The sequence below is a fragment of the Schistocerca americana genome, chromosome 1 (assembly GCF_021461395.2).
Source record: "Schistocerca americana isolate TAMUIC-IGC-003095 chromosome 1, iqSchAmer2.1, whole genome shotgun sequence".
NCBI lineage: Eukaryota > Metazoa > Arthropoda > Insecta > Orthoptera > Acrididae > Schistocerca > Schistocerca americana.
Window position 1 is genome coordinate 1011225768 of NC_060119.1, and position 24409 is coordinate 1011250176.

A 24409-nucleotide genomic window follows, 5' to 3' on the forward strand; every position below is an offset into this window, starting at 1 on the left:
CCCAATGTCTTGGCACATTTGCTGCTATCGGTCATGTCACACGATTTTATATACAGGGTGTCCCATTTATCTTGACCATCCTAAATAACTGTTTATCCAGATGTAAATTACAAAATGTTTCAAATAAATGTTCTTTAGCCGTCAGGGGGGCATCAGTCAGCATGATTGTCTTCGTTGTAGCTTTGTTTTTTACAAAGATATGAACAGCGGTATGACTTTTTTAACTGGCACCCTATAGTTTTTATTCGGTAATTCATTCCTCTCCTAAAGATCTATAGAAAAATGTATCATAGTGTACCATTCACTGAAACACAATGTTATTAATAACATAACACAACACTGACTTTGAGCCCGGGATCACAAACTCGTCCACTTGCTGGAATTGTCAGAAAAGAAATGAAAACCAAGTAAAACCATAACACAAAATTAACTTTGAGTCTCCTGTGCCATTGCCCAGGAGTAGAATATTCAGAGTTGCTAAAAATGGTGACCCTGGACACCGATGCACTGGTGCACGTTGAATGAAAGAATTATTTACTGCTTCCAGTGTTTCCTGCTGAAGAAAATTTCAAGCAAGCATGATACCTTCCTGCATGTCCTCTGGAGTTGTTGGAATATCTTGATAGACAACGTCTTTAATGCATCCCCAAAGAAAAAAGTCCAGAGGATTTAAAACACGTGACCTAGCAGGTTAAGTAACTGTTTCTCCTCGACCAATCTATCTGGCAGTATACCTTCAGTTCAGAAAACGACGTACACGCAAGGCATTATGTGCTGAACATCCATCGTGTTGATACCACAAAAGCATTCTGGTTCTTAGCGGCACTTCATCCAGAAGAGGAGGAAGAATTCGTCTGAGTGTGCTGTGCCGCTTAGACTATCATTGGTGAAATAAGGGCCAATAATTGTAGTATCAAGCATCCCACATCAGACGTTAACTCTCCATTGACGCTGACGTTCCACCTGTCTAAGCCATTGTGGGTTGTCGCTGGACCAATAATGCATGTTCCTTATATTTACCTGTCCTTTGTTTAAGAAGGAACATTCAACGTAAATAGAACATTGGAGAAGAAGTTCGGGTTGGCCAGGACTTGCTGCTGTACCCACTGACAGAAATCATTCCCATGCAATTCTTTACGTAGGTGTACGTGGTAAAGATGGAACCGGTGACGTGTAAGAATACGATATACACTGGTTTTAGGAATGCCAATCTCGTGTTCAAGCCGTCGTGTGCTCACTGTGGATTCATAGCAACGGAATCGAGAACAGTAACTTCGGCAGATTCGTCTGTGCGAGAGTTACGACGACTGCGTTGTCGTGGGTTGAAACTTCCCGTTTCCTGAAGGGTCGCAAAAGACGAGAAAACATCCGTCGCGAAGGTGAGTTCTTGTCAGGATATCGCTCTCTGTGCAGTTCCGCTCCCTGCGTAGCATTTCGCTTGCCTCACCAACAGCAATAAAAGAAACGTTATACCGAAGCAGTTTGTAGGAGGGACCGCCTTTATTGTATGCTTACTCTACACAACAGAATTTAAAAGGAGTAAACTACTGTACTAAATGTACGCGTACATAAGAAAACAGGATTGCAATTACTGTTCTGCTAACTTACATTCCCCATAGATGAGTAGCATTTCTACCTTGTCTTCGTTGGTGTACATTCTACTCACACAACTCTTCAACTGACGATGGTTGACGGAATGACGGGTGTGCATTCTGCTTATGTTTACATTTGTCCTCTGTCAGCGTCAGCGCGTAGATGTGTTCCATTACCCCGAGTACCTGCACTAAGCTCTGGGAGCGTCAACGTTAATGTTGTGTTATGTAATTCATAACATTCTGTTTCAGTGAATGATGCACTGTGATACATTTTTCAATAGGTCTTTAGGAGAGGAAATGAATTAGTGAGTAAAAAATACAGGGTGCCATTTTAAAAAAGTCATGACGTTGTTCATATCATTGTAAAAAACAAATCTATAAAGAAGGCAAACATGCTGATTGATGTCCTCCTGAGGGCTAAAGAACATTTATTTGAAACATTTTGTAATTTGCATCTGGACAAAAAGGTATTTAGGGTGGTCAAGATAAATGGGACACCCTGTACATCTCTGTAGTGACAGCTCTTTGTTTCTGCTGTTCTACAGATGCCATCCATGACTAACGGCAGCCTTTCACACTTTGTAGTTGAAAGGTAGCATTATTGTTGTCAGCTGTCAAGGGTCTTTTCTCACCGTAAGACATATAGCTCTACAATGCGCTCTACTCGTATCTCAAATAACATGTCGTATGCAGAATGAATCTTTAACTCGGCAGTGAGTTGTGTGCTTTCTCGTAAGTTAAAACTATCTGCTGGACAGGAACGTAAAACCCATAACCTCACTTACTGCATCCTCCAGATTCCTAGAATACCACCGGTAAACGATAAGTTCTTGGCTTCGAATCCTAGTTTGGAATTTTTGATCTGGGCTGTGTCAAGACAGGGAATGAAAAAACAAGTCAAAATCTTTTTTCTAACAGTGTACACCAAGAATAAGATAATTAACTAGGTCATAATTCGAAAATCATCGCCGTTTCGTACACGAATATGTTAATATTCCCTTTGCTATTATATTTAGGGGCCTAGTTCCGTTTGTCATGTTTACGCCACAGAGCATAAATTTTCTCTTCAGCGGTCTCCGCGAATCACTTGACCGTATTAGGCTGTTGCCGGACACCAGGAAGAAGGGTGGGACATGTTGCATTTCGGAAACTTTAGCGCTGCATCAGATTGTGGTAGCGTGCAGTGGGAGCTGCCATTACTTTTAACATAAAAACCATTTTGCTTATACTACGATATGGAGTGCGTTGACTGAGACCACCTAGAACTTCCGCAGACCTTAATTGCAATAATAACAAAAACCGACTTAAGTGCGGTACTGTACCCACTTATTTGTATGAAGGTGCCCCAGACTTTCAGACAGGTTAATCAGTTACAACAGTCAACGGATACAGGATCTAGCTTTTGTCAGTCTGTCAAGTCCTAGTCTGCTGATTGTGTTTTTGTGCAGAAACTGGAATCGTGATATTTGTCTGTCCAACATCAGCGACTGCCCTTTTTAGAAATGTCTGTTGCTTTTCAGGTGAACAGCCTACTGTGGTATTCACTATCGCAGTATCTTTAGCCTTATGGAATTTCAAACGTACATCATCATTCTGTAGTACTTCAGTATCCCAGTTCTTTCCACGTTGATTCTTTCGGACGATTCTCTTAAACTTGGGCTTACTCTGATTCCTAAGTGGTGATCAAACTGTATATCTGCTCATGGGTATGTCTTGCAATCCAAGTATGATATCGGAAACTCCATATAACCTTGATATATCCAGAATGACAATTTCACTCTGCAGCGGAGTGTGCTCTGATATGAAACTTCCTGGTAGATTAAAACTGTGTGCCGGACCGAGACTCGAACTCGGGACCTTTGCCTTTCGTGGGCAAGTGCTCTACCATCTGAGCTACCCAAGCACGACTCACGCCCCGTCTTCACAGCCTTAATTCCACCAGTACCTCGTCTCCTATCTCCCAGACTTCACAGAAGCTCTCCTGCGAACCTTGTAGAACTAGCACTCCTGGAAGAAAGGATACTGCGGAGACCTAGCTTTGCCTTGATATAATCCAGCTGGTATCTTTGCGATTCTCCGGGCGATTCCAGCTACACCGTCTCCTCTTGCGATTTTTGAACAATGTATGCGCTATTACCATACGAAACTTACTGCAGAAATCGATTAGTCTTTCTCCTCCCTCATTCCTACTACTAAATCCATATTCTCTCGTAACCCTGTCGTCTACTCCTCCTACTACTGCGTTTCAATCACCCATGACTATTAGATTGTCATCTCCCTTTTCGTCTTGAATTATGCATTCATTATGCTCATATACTTTCTCTGCCTCTTCATCTGCTGCTCGCGACATCGGTATGTATACTTAAACTACTGTTGTTGGTGCTGCTTTCTTGTCGATTCCGCTGAGAATAAACCTGTAATTGAACTGTCAAAGTAACCCCACTCTCAGCGCAACCTTCCTAGTATAACGAATCCTCCTCCAGTTGTACCGTTTTCTGCTGCCACAGGTAACACACTATATTCGCCTGATCACAAATTCCTATATTTTTCCGTTACATTTCATATCTAGATTGCGCCTTTACATTTCCCTTTTCACATTTTCTAGCTTCCATGTCACTTTCAAATCCACGCTCAAACTCACAGAACGTTATTTTTGTTGGATATTCAATGTTTCTCACGTCGTCATCTTGGGTTTGTACTAACAATGTTTCAAAGCTGTCGAATTTGAACACAAGAAATGTTTACAGGGAGGAGTAGGTTGCGTCAAGATACTGTGTAGTGATATTAATAGGCATATTTCGCAGCTTCACTGCGTTGAGGTAATATATTTCTTTTAATATCTTTTCTTATTTGTATGTTTTATACAGCAGAACTGATGATAGGTTTCTTCCGAAACGACTCATAAGATGAGAAATAAAGTTAATTTGGCCATCAAGTCAAGCGTTCTAGCATCTAATGCCAGTATGGCTACAGGTTTCCTTAGAGGCTTTTTTATCTAAAGTGGTAAATCATCACGTTAATTCTCAAGTGGTTTCAGTACACTGTAAACTCTGATTCATCCGTGTATTTATTGTTTTCATTTAATGTTCTGTTTCTTATATAAACTGCGCAGCTGAAGAGATGGATTCTAGCTCCTGCCACTCCGCTCAAATTCTCTCACCCAAAAGTAGAATGAAATGGACAATAAATGAAGAAAAGGAAAAACATACACTATTACTGTCTGTCACTCGTTTCTGTTTTTATATATTATTTTTGTTCTTGGTACTAAAAAAAAACGGGTTTTCTTTGCAACTGTTTAACAATACATGCATTCGGTAATATTCTTTTTTATTACTGATATTTCTCTTTTCTAAAAAATGATGCCAAGCATAAATATGCATTAAAAACAACCTCTACAAAGACTCAAGGGTTCAAGAAAATGGAGTCAGATACATCGTTTCACATGTATTCAACCAGCTGCCAAGCTGTACTGAATGCCTTCAGAGTAACGTGGCAGAGCTTAAGTCCAAAAGGAGAATTCTCTAATAGAAAAAAAAAAAACTTTCTGTTGGAAACTCTGTCTACTCCGCTGAACAATATCTTCAGCGAAGCCCTTAAAATTAATGCATTAGGCTACAGTATAATCGCTATTAAATACAGTTAACCGATCATTTTCCATGTATTCGAATTTACATCCCTGTTCTCTTTCCATATCCCAGAAACATCTCTCTTCTAAATCCACGGAACACGACTAATGTAATAGAATGTAATTTCTCACATTCCAACATAGTTATTTCTCTTGAATGTTGCGGACGAGATGTTCTGTAATATTTAAAGAATACTGTGCGGTTTTCATTTACAAGTATAACTAGCCTGCTATTAAGACATTTCAAAAACATATTCATAAATAGAGAATACTATATTCAAACATAATTAAATGCCTCGAGAAACATGACCAGTAATGGTGGCTCAAAATGTAATAAATTTAGCTGCCACAACATCATTGATTGATGCAAAACGCCTAATTAATTAGTCTTTTTTGTTCATCGGTAAGATACACAAAACAATAAACGATGTATTGCAGACATAATGTGAACATAGGAATCCTCCGCATTCCAGAAAAACAAGACGACAAAGCTGTTTAAAATATTACTTCTTTTAAATTCTGGTATTATTTGCCTTGTTGGTTCTTTTCCGAAATCCTCATTTAGAATGCGTGATCTTTCTGTGCCAATATCTTGTTCCAGCTCTCTGGCTGTAAAAATTGTTCTATAGTCGTGTAGCTTTTGGTAAGAATGCAATATCGGCAACATCAATATCTTTTGGTGTGTGTTGTTCCACCATATGCTGACTGAAAAGTATAACGATATTGTCATGTATTCTTAACATGACTTAATATACAAATTCTTCCTTTCCGAAATACCTGTAAATGCTTTATTTAAAAATCTTCATGTATTGCTAGCCTTCACACCGTTTTTATGTGAACAGTACTTCGCACACTTGAGTACCTTAGATAATTCTTCATTTTCAGTGTAATACACACGGAAACACATCATTTAGAATTGCTCTCCGGCTGCTGGAATTACCAAAGACCATACATCTATCGAAAAAAATCAGAAATGTTGTTTCTTGCCTACATCTCAGAATGAGTCTCGCAGTAAAGAAACCAGTGGAGCAAAATCTGAAGGCTGCAGAATACAGAAGCAGTTACGCGACAAATTATGCAGATAAAAAGAAATACCTTTGAAACAAAATTAAAATCTGACATTAAAATACGACAGCAGACACAACAACGTTTGTGGTAGCATATGCGATATAATTTCAGAACATTGTTCAAAACAGGGGACGTACAGGAGAACGGTAAAAAGATAAAGCATAGTTGAAGAACGATTGACCATAGTAATTACGAAAGCGTTTTAGATGCCGGAAAATGATCTTGGACCATCACGGAGACATTATTATATCAGACACGTTTAGACAAAGAGACGTTACATGATGAATGTGTGTAAGGCCATACTGATATGGTAACAGAAATTAGGTTTTTAGAACTAACATGGTGTACGTCAAACAAGAAATTAATACAAAAACCGAAAGCAACAGAGAGAAGAATTTGACTAAAATTAATCTGGGAAATGAAGCAAGCTTGTGAGTAAATATGCGATGTCTTTTGTCAATGTACTATTACATAACATTAAATAAAAATTTCTAAGTACTTCTGGAAACACTCTACCTAGAAATGTAGAAACTTTATGTAATACTTAGTATTTCTGTCAAAGAAAGTGAGAAAAGTAACAGCAAGTTATAGGATAATTTTACCTATAAAAGAAGAATTAAAAAGGACTTTGGCTGAAATGTATACACGGAGCAACTTATATAATTCAACATCATAACGAAAAATGTGAGCAATTTATGTTTATTTTACAACTGTCCACTTGATGAAGTTAATTATGGTGATCACAAGTCCCTAACAACTGCATAAAAGACAGGTCAGAGATATAAAGATACAAAATACCTTGCATAGTATTCAGAATATAAAAGAACAGTGCTTACCAGTAAAACCCTTATGTTTAGACGCAAAAATATTCCACTGTTATTTTAACGATGACATGTAGCAGTGCAGCTTGTGAATTTTAAGCAAACTTTCCAGTTTTTCGGTTCACAGATCGCTCACTCTCTTTATTTCATTAAATCACGGTTGCTGTGTGCAAACAATTGATTATTGACTTAACTTAATGAGTTACAAGACTTGGTAAATGGAGGAAAAACAAGAGTTTACTGTGAGCAAAAACTGGGTTATTCTGTATGTGTTATGCGGAACGAGAGGCAGTGTGTTTGCTGTGAACAAATAGGTTCAAATTAAACCGTGTTATTGGCCTCTTTCTGTGCCTCGATGAAACACAGGAAGTTTTCTGGTCATTTCCATCGCTTTAGATTTCGCTATACTACTAACCCAGTAATTTTCCGTAAAAAACGAATATCGTTTCAGTTCGTCAGAAATCAGCTCTACTTAGAAACATACATTACATTAACAGTTAATGCTGATATTCCAGACGCTAGCCAAAACGTCCTTGTATTCTGTAATTCTGACCATTGTTTCTGGAAATCAGACATTCATCTTCCTATGTTTATTATATGATGTGTTGGGAGGTAACCTTGATAAGATTCGTCTAAGTGAAGAGTTCGGCTGTGCGAATAGAACAATGTTTCCATCACTATAATCATAGCAAGTAATTTGTAATACCAGTGCCTCACTGAAATTATTGTTATTTTCAAATACAGTCATCGTTATGTTTTCAGACAAGCGGTTTCGCCCCAAACGGCTAACACAGCGCATGGATGGTCCTCTGCATCACAAGGATCTAAGGACGGCCGTTAGAGATGGTGGAAACTGACTGTCTGTAAACATACTGGTGATTATGTCGGAAAATGAAAATTATTTTAACCATTATTGCAGTCACGGTCGTCTCTACAATATGTAAATTTCGTACTTTATGCAACTAAGAAGTGTATTCTAAAAGTATGGTCTGTTTGCTTACACTTAAATGTTGGCGACCCAGAATAAAATTTTACGGATAGACTGTTCATGAAGCCACAAAAGTCATTGTTTTGATTCCGTACTCGATTTGCTGTGGGTGAATGTAAACGATAATGGATTCGAAAATCTTTAGTCCTGCCAGCTGCATGCGGTAATTCGATTTTAGTGTACAAAAGGATCTACAGGAGCTGAACTTCATCGGGAGTTCTGCCTGCTTTATGGGCCCCTATGACTGGAGGAAGGTTTAAAAAATGATGTCGAGAGGTTGCAAACGGCCGTCAAAGTGTGCATGACAAACGCCTACCAAAGCTGACGAAATCGTGCAACAAGTAGACCAAAAGCTGCGGTCTGGTCGATGAGTAACAATTGATGCTCTGATGAATTTCACTCATGTTGAACACACTGCTATTTATACAGTCCTCAAGAAAAAGCTCAGATTGCAAACTGCGTGCAGGACAGGTACCGAAAATTACAGTACCTCCACTCTAATAGCTGCACTAGGGTGATTGGTGGTAATTGTCTGGATGTACACGTGAGGGATGAAGTTGGATGTGCACTGCATCAGGCACACACCACATGATTCCGTTTGCTCGCCTTGCGTCTTATGAAGGTATCCCTCTCGCAGAAGATCACATACGGGCGTGGTACTGTTCAAAGTCGCGTCTTAAACTGAATTGTGAAGATGGTGGACTGTTTTCCGGCAAGGGGAACGTGAATTGCTTTCAAGGAAAGCCTTTAATTCACGCAGCGTTTCAGTTCTTGCCTCCACACTGCTCAAAATACAATCACGAAATATTAAACAACACCGAGCATCACAGTGTGGTCCCAAACTCAGAAGAATTTTATTTACAGTGAGTAGCAACAAACTTTACGCATAATTTCAAACGTTTATCAAACTGTTTCATGCTGACAACCCCGAGAAAATGATGAAAGGAAAAAGTTTATCGCCTACTACATTTTCGCTGTTCACATAGTAAAACTGCCGCAAAAAGCATGACGATTTAATTTTTTACTTCTTTACTACTAATTGTCTTCGCGACTCACTTTGCAGACAGGATCAACAAATACCACTGAATAAACCAGAAAAATTATACCATTTTACGGCTCACAGTTCAGGAGATATGACGTTGTAAATACTGAGAAGCGTGAAAACTGTCGCATCATGCTTGACGTTTCTATTTATTATTTCCTTACTATTAACACTATTCAGAACACATATGCCGCTTAATGCACCTAGAAATATATGTCATTGTACGACATATAGTTCAGGGGATAAGGCGTCATAGACATTGAGCTGCCTGAAAATGAAACTACAGGGCGAAACTCATTAGAGATACAGGTGAAACATGTGCACAAATACGAGGGTTGAAACTTTAATAGTGGCAGTTACTGCTACAAATTCGTCGGGCAATAGACCGCGTCGCTTGAACTGTCAACACAACTGGCACTGCCAACAGTATCCTACGACTTCCACATCGCTGGCAATGGGTTCTATACAATGCTGGTGAGTACTTTGAAGGTTAGTAAAATTTTGAAACACTTATCTATTTTGTACGAGCTGTAAATAAATAGTTGCCACTATTAAAGTTCCAATCCTCGTACGTGTGAAATATATGTGACGTGTGTACGCCAGTGTTAAATACCTCATCCTAAACCACCGGAATAGTTTCATCCGAATTAGGTGACCATATTAGTTACGTACTGGAAAGAAATACTGTGGGTCTGGAACAACCAGCCTCCTAACATGGGGGCGTTAACGAGGAAAGAGAGAGAGAGAAGTGGATAGGAGATGATGCACATATAGACAGGGAAAAGAGGTGATGGACACAGATAGGAGGAACGAGGAAATGAACAGAGAGCGGACGGGGATGGACGACAGAGGACGAGATGGACAGCGAAAGGAAAAAGGGGGGAGATGGACAGAGGCAGAGAGGGCAAAGGAAAGGGGGAGGAAGAGATGGACAGAGAGATGAGGAGGAGGAAATGGACAGAGAAAGAGAATAGAAGAATGTGAGAGAGAGGGGGAAACAGGAGATGTGCTGAGAAAGGAAAGAGAAAAATATGGACAGAGCGAGGAGGGCAGTGATCAGCGAGAGGAAGGATCAGATGGAGAGGGAGAGGAGAAAATGGAATTAAAGGGGGGAGTAGATGGACAAAGGAGGAGGAGCGGTTGCAGAGAGAGGCGGTGGGGGGGTTAATGGATGGAGATAGATTACTCGGCTAATATACCTATACAACTAGGATGTCTAGGGGATGCTGACTAGAAACTGTTACTGTCTCTTTAAATAATAAAAATAATAAAATTGTTTCTGGCGTATTCGTCAGCTTTAAATTATCTCAGGTTGAACATAGGTGCGGCTATCTATTTAAAATTCCCCAATCTGAAATTGTTGAAGTTCAATAAAATGTATAATGCTGTTTCACACATACTGAATGTAGCCTGGTGACTAAACTCAACTGTGAAGTAAAATAGCTCCAGCCCTCAATACAGTGGTCAGCAAAAAATACTATATACGAATGGTTGGAACTTAAAAATGTTCAAATGGCTCTGAGCACTATGGGACTTAACATCTATGGTCATCAGTCCCCTAGAACTTAGAACTACTTAAACCTAACTAACCTAAGGACATCACACAACACCCAGCCATCACGAGGCAGAGAAAATTCCTGACCCCGCCGGGAATCGAACCCGGGAACCCGGGCGTGGGAAGCGAGAACGCTACCGCACGGCCACGAGATGCGGGCTTGGAACTTAAAAAGTGGCAATTATTTATCTACAGCTCGTACAAAACAGATACATTTTTGGAACACAACCTTCGACAAGCTTAGAGACAGAAGTGATGACACTTTCTGCAGGACCAGACCATCATTTTGCAGGGCAATACTCAAGCACGTACAGTGCAAGCTGTTACTTATTTGTTTGACTGTTTGGGCTGCTAAGTGCTATACCGCCTACTGCACTCCCCTGACTTAAGCCCTCGTGAGCTCAACTTGATTTCTAAACTGAAGGAAACACTTCACGGCATTCGCTTCAGAACTGCTACAAATTCCGGCAATAGACCGCGCCGGTCGAACTGTCAACACAACTGGCACTGCTTAGAGTATCCTACGACTTCCACATCGCTGGCAACGAGTTATACACAATGCTGGTGACTACTTTGAAGGTCAGTAAAACTTTGAAACACGTATCTATTTTGTACGAGCTGTAAATAAATAGTTGCCACTATTAAAGTTTCAGCCCTCGTCATTAAAACAATTTGAAAACACACCAAGTGTTCACAGTTAAATTGCTCGAAGTCAAATCAACAGTAACACAATAAAAAGTTTGCTAGATACACGATGTAAAGAAATTAACTGTCGATCAGTGTCGAAATAAATATAGTCCCTTGTAGCTAAGTGGGTTAAAGATAGACTCAGTGCAAATAACTTTAAGACCGATGCGACTTAACTCACGAGAAATTCATGCTCCACTGAACTACTGGCAAAACAAATCAAAGTCTCAACCACTGCAGATTTCTCTAAGTTCCCACTGAACTATAATAGAATATTTCCAAAGATCGTGATCGTCGTCACAGATATCTTACAAGTCCAAAAGTGCGCGGTCCTGCTTCAACAACTCCGTTCAGAGCAATGCGCTAGGGGGAAGATGGCCGCCACATTTATAAGTTTTGCACCCTCTTCCCTCGAAATTCCTAACATGTACATCACTTAACAGAGCAATCACCAGCCTTATTTTCAGTTATTGATACAATAGACTAAAAATCTGGTTGAATCTTGAGAATCAAAAATCTGAATAAAATGACAGATCACACTTTATTGTACGTAAAGTAGGAAGCGACGGCATCGCCCAGGCTCCTGTGCTAACTGCTACACCCGATCACAGCGTTGCTCAGCAACTGCTGCTGTAGTGCTTGTTATTCTTCGCGTTTTACTGCTCCTGTTAACACATACCGATAAAATAAATATCTCATTAGACTAATTTGGGAGCCCTCTATCGAATGGGCACATAATATTACGCTACAGAAATCACTTTCCTCGAAACTGGACACAAACCGACGCTTTCTTGGTCGTCGCACGAGCCACTGGATACGCACCATTTGTTTGAGATGACTTCAGTCATACATTGCAAAAAAGAAATTGCAAATATCTGCCGAATCACCAGACAAAATCTCTTGGGAAAGACACCCTGTGTAAAGGATTACTCAGCTGCCCCTATCACTGGGTTTTATGCAACCCGTTTTATGCAAGGCGCAACACCTCCAGAAACCATGCACGAGATTTTCATATTTTTTTCTCTCGCTACACACATACTATTGGGCCAACACAAAAAATTAACAATCTTTTTTTACAGGAAACTTAATGTAGTTAAATTTTGTACGGAGATATGCTTTCGCTGAAGGCCACGGTTTTCGAGTACATGAACAAAAATGCATGGTCACTTTTGTACGTTCTTCTTAAATAATTCGAAAACGACAGCCACTACCAAAAATGTTTCCCAGAATAAAATTTAGCAACATTAAATTTTGTAGGAAAAGGTCCTGTTCATTTCTTTTGCAGGACTAATAGTTTGCACGTAGCGAGCGAGAGAATAAATAAATCTTCCACGTGATATCTGAAGGTGTCGCGGGTTTCATAAAACACAGCTGCAGGGGCAGCTGAATCGCCCTGTATATCTGCTGAATCGTACTTTTCTATTCTTTAAAGCGGTGTTTCACAATTTAATTACCATAGTTTGCCCTGCACGTGTATAAATGTATAACGTGCCATTCATCCCTTTGTGACTGCAGCTGGGCGTATATGACGTTGTACCCGGTTAGTGCACAGATCTGACATTTCCGGGCGGCCCCAGGCACGGCGAGATCTGAACCACTGTCAGAGCCATGCCACCCTGGCCTCCGTCCCACAATGGGCTCATTCCTCTCTGCGAGCTGTTATTCAGTTAATAATATATGAAATAGTTCTATGAGATAAAAATCCAGGAACTCAAGATTATCCATAGTTTCTGCAATGAAACACGATTCTTTCAATTTTCTAAGCAAGTACTTGCGAGATTCACAGCGCCTTTCTTCAATTGCCAGCTATGTAAGGTTTGTGAACACTGCTGTTAACCCGCTCGCCATCAAACGAGCCTATGATCGTTTGTACAGCCCTTCTTTTTATTTGCTCAATGTCCTCTCCTAGCAGTATTGAAGTACTTGTTCTACAATTTCTTCATATGAAATCCGTTTTGTAGACAAACTGCAGTTTCGCGATATCCTGCCACCGAGACTGGTATCAAACTGATAAGACACTGGATTCATATTTGGAAGGACCGTGGGTCAAATCTCCATAAACAGGTTTTCCACAGTTTCTCCAAATCGCTTACTGTAAATGGCAGGATGGCACCCTTGAAAGAGCACAGATGTTTTCCCTTCTCCATCATTCCGCATACACAAGGCTATACTCTATACTAATGACCTCATTCTATTGGGACGACAAATATTAATCATCCTACATTCCTTCCTTCATTTAACATTCTTCCTACGAACCGTGTTTCACCTAATTACTTCATATCTTAGCAGCTATGGTAGTCTAGTGATTAGAGTGCTAGACTCCGTCTGTGTAGATCCCGAGCTCAATCCCGAATAGAGCCAGGGATTTTTCCTCGTGCAGTCCCTCGAGGAAGTGCCCAGATCCACTCAACTTGTTTCATAATCGGCACCAGGAAGCATTCCATGAGGTAAGAGGTGTCCGGGAAATGGGCCCGCCACTCTGCCCTTAAACGCCTCTCTCCCCTTACTAGCGCCTTGGCGTAGAAAGAGTTCACTGTATCTACAGTCAGGCCAGTAGACGGTCATGGGCGTCACAGGCTCACTCTAGCTGTGACTCATTAATTCTGTCGTCAAAGAATACCACACTTTTGCGTTTGGTGAAGCACACAACTTCTAATTTCTTTGCATTAAGTGCAAGTTACCAGTCTTTGCACCAGGCTGATTGAAACTAATACCGGACACTAAATCTTTCACGTATAACACCAACAGCAACTGCTCTCCTGGAACACACTAAATATTACACTGAGATCACAAAAGGCATGGGACACCTCCTACCGAGCGGGGTGGCGCAGTGGTTAGACACTGGACTCGCATTCGGGAGGACGACGGTTCAATCCCGCGTCCGGCCATCCTGATTTAGGTTTTCCGTGATTTCCCTAAATCGCTCCAGGCAAATGCCGGGATGGTTCCTCTGAAAGGGCACGGCCGACTTCCTTCCCAATCCTTCCCTAATCCGATGAGACCGATGACCACGCTGTCTGGTCTCCTTCCCCAAACCAACCAACCAACACCTCCTAGGCTCTTCAGTCTGGAACCGCGCGACCGCTGTGGTCGCAGGTTCGAATCCTACCTCGGGCATGGATGTGTGTGATGTCCTTGGGTTAGTTAGGTTTAAGTAGTTCTACGTCCAGGGGACTGGTGACCTCAGATGTTAAGTACCGTAGTCCTCAGAGACATTTGAACCATTTTGACACCTCCTAGTATCGTGTCGGAACACCTTTTTCGCGGCGCAGTGCAAAAACTCGTCGTGGCACGGACTCAGCCAGTCGTTCGACATTCCCTGCAGAAATATTGAGCCATGTTGCCTCTACGGTCGTCCATAACTGTGAAGATGTTGCCGATGCAGGATTTTGTGCACGAGCTGGCCTCCTCTCGATTATGTCCCATAAATGTTCGATGGGACTAATGTCGGGCGACCTGGGCGTCCAAATCACATTCTTCAAACCAGCGCGGACGACTGTCGTCCAGTGACATGGTTTATCGTCATTCATAAAAATTCCATCATTGTTTGGGAATGTAAAGTCCATGAATGGTTGCAAATGGTCTCCAAGCAGCCAAACATAACCATTTCTGTCAATGATCTGTTCAATTGGAACAGAGGATCCAGACCATTACATGTAAGCAATGGCCATAGTATTATGGAACCCCCACCAGCTTTGCACTGTGCCTTGTTTACAACTTGGGTGCATGGCTTCGTGGGGTCCACGCAACATTCGACCTACCATCAACTCTTATCAGCTGAAATGGGGACTTACCTGACCAGGGCCCTCCTTTCCAGTCGCCTAGGGTCCAATCGATATAGTCGCGAGCACAGGAGAGGCACTGCAGGCGACGTCGTGCTGGTAGCAAAGGCACTCGCATCGATAGTCTGCAGCCGAAGCATATTAATGCCATATTTCGCAGTACTGTCATACGTCCCACATTAATTTGTGTGGTTATTTCCCTCAGTGTTGCTTGTCTGTTAGCACTGACAGATCTAGTCAAAAGCTGCTGCTCTCGGTCGTTAAGTGATGGCCGTCAGCCACTGCGTTCTGCGAGATGAGAATTAATGCCTGAAATTTGATATTCCCGGCAAACTCTTGACACTGTGGATTTCTGAATATTGCATTCTCTAACGATTTCCTAAATGGAATGTCCCATGCATCTGGCTCCAGCAACCATTCTGCGTTCAAATTCTTTCAATTCCCGTTGTGCGATCGTACACTACTGGCCATTAAAATTGCTACACCAAGAAGAAATGCAGATGATAAATGGGTATTCATTGGACAAATATATTATACTAGAACTGACGTGTGATTACATTTTCACGCAATTTGGCTCCATAGACCCTGAGAAATCAGTACCGAGAACAACCACCTCTGGCCTTAATAAGGGCCTTGATACGCCTGGGCATTGAGTCAAACAGAGCTTGGATGGCGTGTACAGGTACAGCTGCCCATGCAGCTTCAACACGATATCACAGTTCATCAAGAATAGTAACTCGTGTATTGTGACGAGCCAGTTGCTCGACAACCTATGACCAGACGTTTTCAATTGGTGAGAGATCTGGAGAATGTGCTGGCCAGGGCAGCAGCGCGATATTTTCTGTATCCAGAAAGGCCCGTACAGGACCTGTTACATTCGGTCGTGCATTATCCTGCTGAAATGTAAGGTTTCGCAGGAATCGAATGAAGGGTAGAGCCACGGGTCGTAACACGTCTGAAATGTATCGTCAGCTGTTCGAAGTCCCGGCAATGCGAACAAGAGGTGACCGAGACGTGTAACCAATGGCACCCCATACCATCACGCCGGGTGATACGCCAGTATGGCGATGACGAATACACGCTTCCAATGTGCGTTCACCACGATGTCGCCAAACACGAAAAATGACGTTTTGCCATTCGTGCACCCAGGTTCGTCGTTGAGTACACCATCGCAGGCGCTCCTGTCTGTGATGCAGCGTCAAGGGTAACCGCAGCCACGATGTCCGAGCTGATAGTCGGTGCTGCTGCAAACGTCGTCGAACTGTTCGTGCAGATGATTGTTGTCTTGCAAACGTCCCCATCTGTTGACTCAGGGATCGAGACGTGGCTGCACGATCCGTTACAGCCATGCGGATAAGACGCCTGTCATCTCGACTGCTAGTGATACGAAGCCGTTGGGATCCAGCACGGCGTTCCGTATTACCCTCCTGAACCCACCGATTCCATATTCTGCCAACAGTCATTGGATCTCGGTCAACGCCAGTAGCAATGTCGCGATACGATAAATCGCAGTCGCCATAGGCTACAATCCGACCTTTATCAAAGTCGGAAACGTGATGGTACGCATTCCTCCTCCTTACACGAGGCATCACAACAACGTTTCACCAGGCAACACCGGTCAACTGCTGTTCGCGTATGAGAAATCGGATGGAATCTTTCCTCATGTCAGCACGTTGTAGGTGTCGCCACCGGCGCCAGCCTTGTGTGAATGCTCTGAAAAGCTAATCATTTGCATACCACAGCATCTTCTTCCTGTCGGTTAAATTTCGCGTCTGTAGCACGCCATCTTCGTGATGTAGCAAGTTTAATGGCCAGTAGTGTAATCACATCGGAAACCTTTCCACATGAATCACCTGAGTACAAGGGACAGAACCGCCAATTCACTGTTCTTTTATACCTTACGTACGCGGTACTACTACCGTCTGTATAAGTTCATATCGCTATGCAGGGACTTGTCACCTCAGTGTACCTCAGCGCGTGTAGGTAAGTTTTCATTCAGAATGACGTTCTGTACCCTGTCAGAGAGTTTTCGGTCGTGGTGAGACGTGCCCCAGGTCGTTCCCGTCTTTGGAAGGCTCTGGTGTGTGCGCAGGGTGGCGGTGCGGTGCACGCCCGAGCCGGACGCGCTCAACCCGTGCGAGGACATCATGGGCCTGCCGTGGCTGCGCGGCTGCGTCTGGGTCGTGGTGACGGCCGCGCTGCTGGGCAACGCCGCCGTGCTGCTCGTGCTGCTCTGCTCCGCCTCGGACCTCACCGTGCCCAAGTTCCTCATGTGCCACCTGGCCACCGCAGACTTCTGCATGGGCCTCTACCTGCTCGCCCTCGCCGCTATGGATCTCAAGTCCATGGGCTTCTACTTCAACTACGCCTACTCCTGGCAGATCGGTAAGTCAACCGTGCTACACGCAGCTGCTCTGTAATGCGCGCAGCTACCACCCAATCAGCAGGCCACTCTACAAAATACAAACATTTGAAATTAAAGATATAAAAATAAGTCAAAATGCTATCAGTCACACATTCCGGACTGACAGGCCGACGGCACTACACTGGATGTTAAAAAAAAAAAAAAATTATTGGCCCAAAAAATATTTCGAGCACCTTGAAATAGGCAACCCAACATACATCACTGTTAACGATATGCCTATCTTAAGGTACACGAAATATTTTTCAGGCCAGTTTTATTTTGCCCATCCTGTAAAAAATTATTCACAATCGTTTGTCGTTTCGTCCCCATCTGCAGGATACACCTTCAGATATATTCACATTTACCATGTTGCTGGTGCAGGATAGTATTTCTTAATCTTTTCAATAAACGGAACCCCTTTTAATGTCCACTTTAACGACAGGACTTCTGATATGAGGATATTTGCAACAGAAACACAATGTTATGTACAGACAGACCATCCTTTTTTCTTGTGTGTCAGTTCTACAAAATTTTATCAGTTTCCTTCAAGTGTGTGCCAGAAATGTGACTATCGACTCGAATGGTTCTTCTCTATACAAGAAAGTGGAACATTTTTTTAAGGAAATGTATAGCCTCACTAAAAATTGAAGCACTCAGAAGGGGAGGAGGAAACGAAATGAAACTCCATGGAAAGAGAAGAATTACAAAAGCGAGTCAAATTTACAAATAACTTGCCAGAATAAGACCATTTATCACTATGATGTTCCAACCCTCTTGCCGTGTATGCATGGTCTGGTTCACTTTGGAAATGTGTCAAAAAGTCGTTGTTTCCTACCCCATGGCAAGCTGGCAACCAACTGTTCTAACTGGTCCTCGATATCTGTCAACTGGCACTCCGACAGGGTAGACATCCAAACTGGTCCCACACATGCTCTAACGGAGATGAATCTGAGGATTTTGCTGGTGATGCGAGTACCTCAACATCACGTAGCCAGTTTATAGAGACACGTATCGTGTGAAAACACATGAGGATGAAGGATTTCGTGATGAATCGTTGTACCATAAGAATTTCCTCAGTCACTACCAGCCGTTACCTGAAGTCATACTCAATGGCTTCCCATGCAACGACACCAAGTGTAGCACCACTCGCCCTCTCCAGAACACTGGACGAATGGGACTTTTCTGCAGGTCGCCACCATACTCGCCGTTGATGCTCATCTTGGGCAGTGCAGAACCGCGATTCATCGCTGAACACCGTGGAACGCCGTTCATCAACAGTCCACACTTCCTGGCTCGCACCACCCCACATACAGCTGTTTGTGTTGTGGTGTCTTCTCAGTCCGACTGCTGACATTCTCGGCTCTCATCCTAACGTGAAGAACACTAAAGCACTTTTCTGACCGTTTACAGTCACAGGGATCTGCATCACTAATCAGTTAGATTCGTGCCGATGTGGTGTATTTGTATGAAGTTACATTGACATTCGGCCGTCTCTTCCAGTGCTTCGCTTTTTTTGTCAGGCAAATTTTATTAGCTTATACAGAGAGTTCTAGTTATATAAGAACTTCCCCTGATTAGCCTCACTCAGTCCTCTTGTGCACCTGAGAATATGGACGCAGTTGTAGAAACAACTTTCTAAAGTAGCCATCAGCTAAGAAGTAAAAGGTATCACTTTTAATTTATGAATTGTAGTTAAGTGTTTATTTAATTTGTTAATGTAATATTTCACGAGAGTTTTTGTGTTTTCTTTTAAAAAAGGTGACGACACCGGTTTAGCTAATAAACAACATATGCGAACATTGGCAGTTAACCTGTGTATTCATCTACGGAGGTAAATCGGTAACTGTCGCTTGTTCCTAGAACAACCAATTTCTCTCAGGATGTCTCACATATATGCTTTCGAAACGTCAGTGAATAGGTTTATGTATCTATCACGGTCTCTGAACTTGGTTTTTTTTAACTTACTTAATCACCGGCCGTGAAAGACTACACGGTATAAAATATTTTGGTATTTTACCTCAAAGACCATTCATTACAGCGAAAAGCATTACACTACTCAGAAAACTCCTATGCAGAATGAAGAGAATGTGGACAAGCCAACCTTTCAACTTAGGATGGATAATCCGGAGTTCATGGTTCAAATGGCTCTGAGCGCCGGCCAGAGTGGCCGAGCGGTCCTAGGCGCTTCAGTCAGGAACCGCGCGACCGCTACGGTCGCAGGTTCGAATCCTGCCTCGGGCATGGTTGTGTGTGATGTCCTTAGGTTAGTTAGGTTTAAGTAGCTCTCTTTTTACTCTGAGCACTCTGGGACTTAACATCTGAGGTCATCAGTCCCCTAGAACTTAGAGCTACTTAAACCTAACTAACCTAAGGACATCACACACATCCATGCCTCAGGCAGGATTCGAACCTGCGACCATAGCGGTCGCGCGGTTCCAGACTGAAGCGCCTAGAACCGCTCAGGCACACCGGCCTGCCCAGAGTTTATGACTTACAGTTTTCGGTTCTGCAGGACGTCGGTTGAAAATAAGAGCAGCAGAATAACACGTGTCATTCTGTATAATTGTTACCAAAGTCTTTTGACAGGTTTCATACTACCCTCCTACTTTCCTATTATATGCTAATCTTTCCCTCTCTCCATTGGGTACTATAAAAGAGAGTCACCAGCGGTGAACATGTTTTGTGCGATGACGTGTTGCAGAATGGCTTATGCTTCATCTACGGGAACATCTACCTAATTTTGTTTTACGACTGGATAGTTCCCCTCCACACTTTCTCTGGAACGCCAGTAAATTCGTGAATGTCTATCTGCCAGAGCTTTGAAAATATTGTAGCAGGAACATTGATGTAATGATGCTGCTCTGACCTCAAGGATCACGTGATTTATCATCAAAGATATTTCTTCTTTACGGCGATACGTCCAAGATTTTGTGTATGTTACACCTGTAACACAATAAATGGGCTATCCGAAGAGCCGCATCTCTTACCTCATTTCAATAAAGAATATCACCAATTTTAATTTCCATCATTACCTTTTAATACTCCTTTGCAAATATTTAATAATTATCACTAGTTATTCTCCTTCCGTTTGCAAATCGTTAAGGAAATTACAGAGCGGAGCAACAAGTATGAACCATCTCTCTGTCTGGGATTAATAGCTTTTGATCTTCTGACTCCTTTTCAACCAGATTTTAATACTGAGGACCATGTAATTTTAGAGAGAGATGTAAATGCTGGAATTGAAAAACTGCCAGTTCCTAATTAAATATGTACTAACATGGAAGTTACTGTTAATCAGAATGGAAAAAAACTAAGGAAATTCATAACATTGAACGAACTGAATGTAACGAACACCTTCTTTAAGACGAAAGACATTCACGAATTTACATGGTCTGCACGAGATTACCGATCAGTAATAGCGTATGTAACAGTTAACTAAAAGTTAGCTCCACGGATAGTATATACTCGAGTTAATGGAGGTGGAAATATAAATAGAGACCAAATCTTGTAAAATTAACATACTAGATATAGTAAAGATGGAAAAAGCGATCAACAACAAATAAAATGAAACAAAAGGTTTAGGGTACGTATATTGCAAGTAAAGAGCTTAAGAGATCTGTATCAGACACACACAATTACTGAATGAAATACCTACTAGTGAAGACAAAAATAAAGAATGGTCTTATGGTAAAAACGTTGTAAAAGAGCAAGTGAACTACGAGGTGAAAAACATAGAAACGACAGGGAAAGAGGTTTAAAAATTTGGAACGAAGAGATGCAAAAAGCCATAAACGATAAACAGACGGTATATAATGAATAACTTCAGAAGAAATAATTAGTAACTAAAGTGATTTACCATCGAAAAAGAAATGAAACAAAAGCGATAGTAATGTCAGCACGTAGGACATCGTGGGGCGTTTACTAGCAGAGTTGAACATGACATCCGTGGGACACAAGAAATACGATTAATGAAAATTTCAACAGAGAAGAAAGAGTTACGTAAATCCCAATGTAATACAAACATCTCAGTGGATTACACATTCCAAAGAACTATTTTATAATCCACATGCCAAAGAAGCAGTTAACAAGAAACAACTGCAAGGAGTAGATTATATAGATCTGACGAAAGTGAAGACAGTTTTAAAAATATGAAAAGTCGGTTATCACGAGAACTCGATGGAATAAATTCCGAATTGACCACACACGCAGGAATTCTCTCAGAATTAAGAACGCTACATCTCTTAAACATATGCTGAATAAAATATGATATAATGGAAGAATAGTAAATAGCGAAGGTCATACACTCGTACGAGGTGCCTCAAACTTCTTGAGTCAAATTGAAACAGGTGATAGTGGGTCCACAACCGACTGTTGTGTTACTGAGATACACCGCTTACACCGCATAAAAACAATGTAACTAATAGTAACTGTAGTGACGACAGCCATTCTCAGTGCATGCATGCCAATAACGCATAAAATTCTTCCAGACTCTCGGAAACACCCATGCTGTCTGGTGTACCAGGAGACAGGCAGCTTGGAGCTAGCAAGTAGGTGTTCATCCTTTTCTGCGGGAATTTCATTTATCGTCGTCTTCACGTAACACCGGAAGAAAAATTCCAGAGGGATGAGATTCGACGATCGCGCTGGCCACGGGACCTACCCTTCCAATCCAACGATGAGGGTACGTGTTGCTCATGTGCCCGCAGACATTAACATCTAAGGTAGCTGTGCACCGATTTGTTGAAACCACATTCCTTTCGCGGACAACAAGGGCTGTGGCAGCACATCTCCTAGGAACACCAGGTAACGTAGACCAGTCAAACGCAGAGGTAGCAAGAAAGGTACTACTAGATGATCTTGGACAAAGCAAGCCCATATGTTGGCAGAGAATCGTTGTTGGTGGCCACTGATGGTGGCGTGGGGATTGTCCACGTACCAGGCATGGGTGTTACGGCCGATGAAAACACCATCTCTGGTTAATAGAGCGTCATCCGTGAACAATACAAACTGTACGAAGTTCAGCATTACGGCACTGTGGTGGATAATCCTCGACAGAAGTGAACCCGGGGTTCAAAACCCATTTGTCCCAGTGCTTGCACATGCTCTTTATGATTGGGTGTAATACCCAGTACTCTGCGCCACGCGGGGTAGTCGCACGGCCTTAGGTGCCTTGTTCGGTTCGCGTGTCTCCCCCTGTTGGAGGTACGAGCCCACCCTCGGGCATGGGTGTGTGTGTTGTCCTCAGCGTAAGTTAGGGTAAGTTAGATTAAGTAGTGTGTAAGCCTAGGGAAAGATGACCTCAGCAGTTTGGTCCCATCGAAACTTACCATCACCACCACCACCATCACCAGTACTTGAACTGTATCCTTCGAAGTACGCATTTCACGAGCGAGTTGATGAGTCCTCATTACTGAGTGGTCGGTCACACGATACAACACCGTCTCCGCAAAGTCTGGTGTTCAGACATGTCTTTGGCGAGAACCTTGGCCGGCTCTCTGTGGCACGAATGACCCTGTATCTCGTAACTTGGTGTCTATGGAGATGAACTTCTTCCATTCAGGAAAGTAACGGCTAAATAACAACCGAGCATCACACTTTCAAGGTGTGGCGGTGAAACTTTAAGTTCTGTGCCACCCTCCGACGGTGGAAGGACAGAGGAGGGATGCAGCAATGCGCCAACTCTATGGGCAAGGAGAAAAGTGGCTGGACGTGAATGGGCCACTGCTAGTGACTGTACGAAACGGGCAGAAAAACGCTATCGTATTGCGCCTACCGTCAGTCATAGACCGAATCCGAATCCTCCAGTATGGTGAGCGGAACGGGGTGTCGGTGCCAGCGCCGTGGAACTGTGGTGCCGATGGTTTGGAGTCCAGCGATTATCTCACGGAGGACGTCCACTTTTCTGTACAGTTGGCGAGCCTTACGGTGAATGGTAGTCTTGAGAAGGGCTGTATTAGTCTCCTCATGCAGAGTGACAATCCTGGTGAGCGAAGGGGCGTGAAGATTCCACCTGAGAACTTTATTCTGTAGAAGCTGGAGTATCAGCATCCGGGACTTACTAATCGTGGTCCACACAGAGGAACTATATGTTAGTGAGTGTAGGACAACGCAGTGACACAGCCGGAGCTTGGTATCTAAAGTCAACTTTTGGCTGGAGAAGAGCGGGTACAAGGCCTTTGTCAACTTTAACCCTTTATCGGTGACGTATTCTGCGTGGCGGTGGAAGAAAAGTTTCTTATCCAACCAGACCCCGAGGTACTTGGTAGCCTGGGCCCACAGGACCCGGACGCCCCCGATTGAGATGTTGTTTCGGAGTGTAGGGCGCCGTTTAGTGAAATATACAGCCATGGTTTCGGCGGCATTGAGGGCCATTTTATTGGAGCTACACCAGGTGACTGTTGCGTCCACTTGCCTTCGGGGGGCGAGCAATGAGTTGATCAGGATTGCGGCCGGTCGTATAAAGCGCCGTGTCATCGGCGTATTGCGCCAAATGGCAGTGACGGATGACGGGCATGTCATTGACATAGACATCAAAAAGAAGAGGGGCAGCACAGTGCCCTGAGGGGTACCCGTTGACATGTGGCGTACACTGGAGCGCTTGCCCCGCTGAGCAACGAGGAAGGTCCTCTGGTGAAGGAAATCGTCCACGATCTTAATGTAGATGTAAGGGATGGGCGTTTGCGTCAGCATCATATACACCTACCAAATATTATCATAAGCATTCTGCACATCCAAGAATACCGCTGCCGTCGATATGCTGGAATTAAAAACCTTGCTAATGTGATCCGTGATGCGAATAACTTGCAGTTCAGCGGACAGGTGGGAGGTAAACCCAAACTTTT

At 42.8% G+C, this 24409-nt stretch overlaps 1 protein-coding gene across 1 annotated transcript in view; it reads left to right on the plus strand.

The window, feature by feature from the left end:
• The window catches only part of LOC124595971 (thyrotropin receptor-like), a gene marked incomplete at its 5' end in the record, with an annotated part of 363740 nt that overhangs the window by 150894 nt on the left and 188437 nt on the right, over positions 1-24409 (plus strand). The window contains 2 exons of the mRNA XM_047134913.1: positions 7561-7563; positions 17256-17548. Of these exons, the coding sequence (XP_046990869.1) occupies positions 7561-7563; positions 17256-17548 (296 nt within the window). The remainder of the gene's footprint in view (positions 1-7560; positions 7564-17255; positions 17549-24409) is intronic.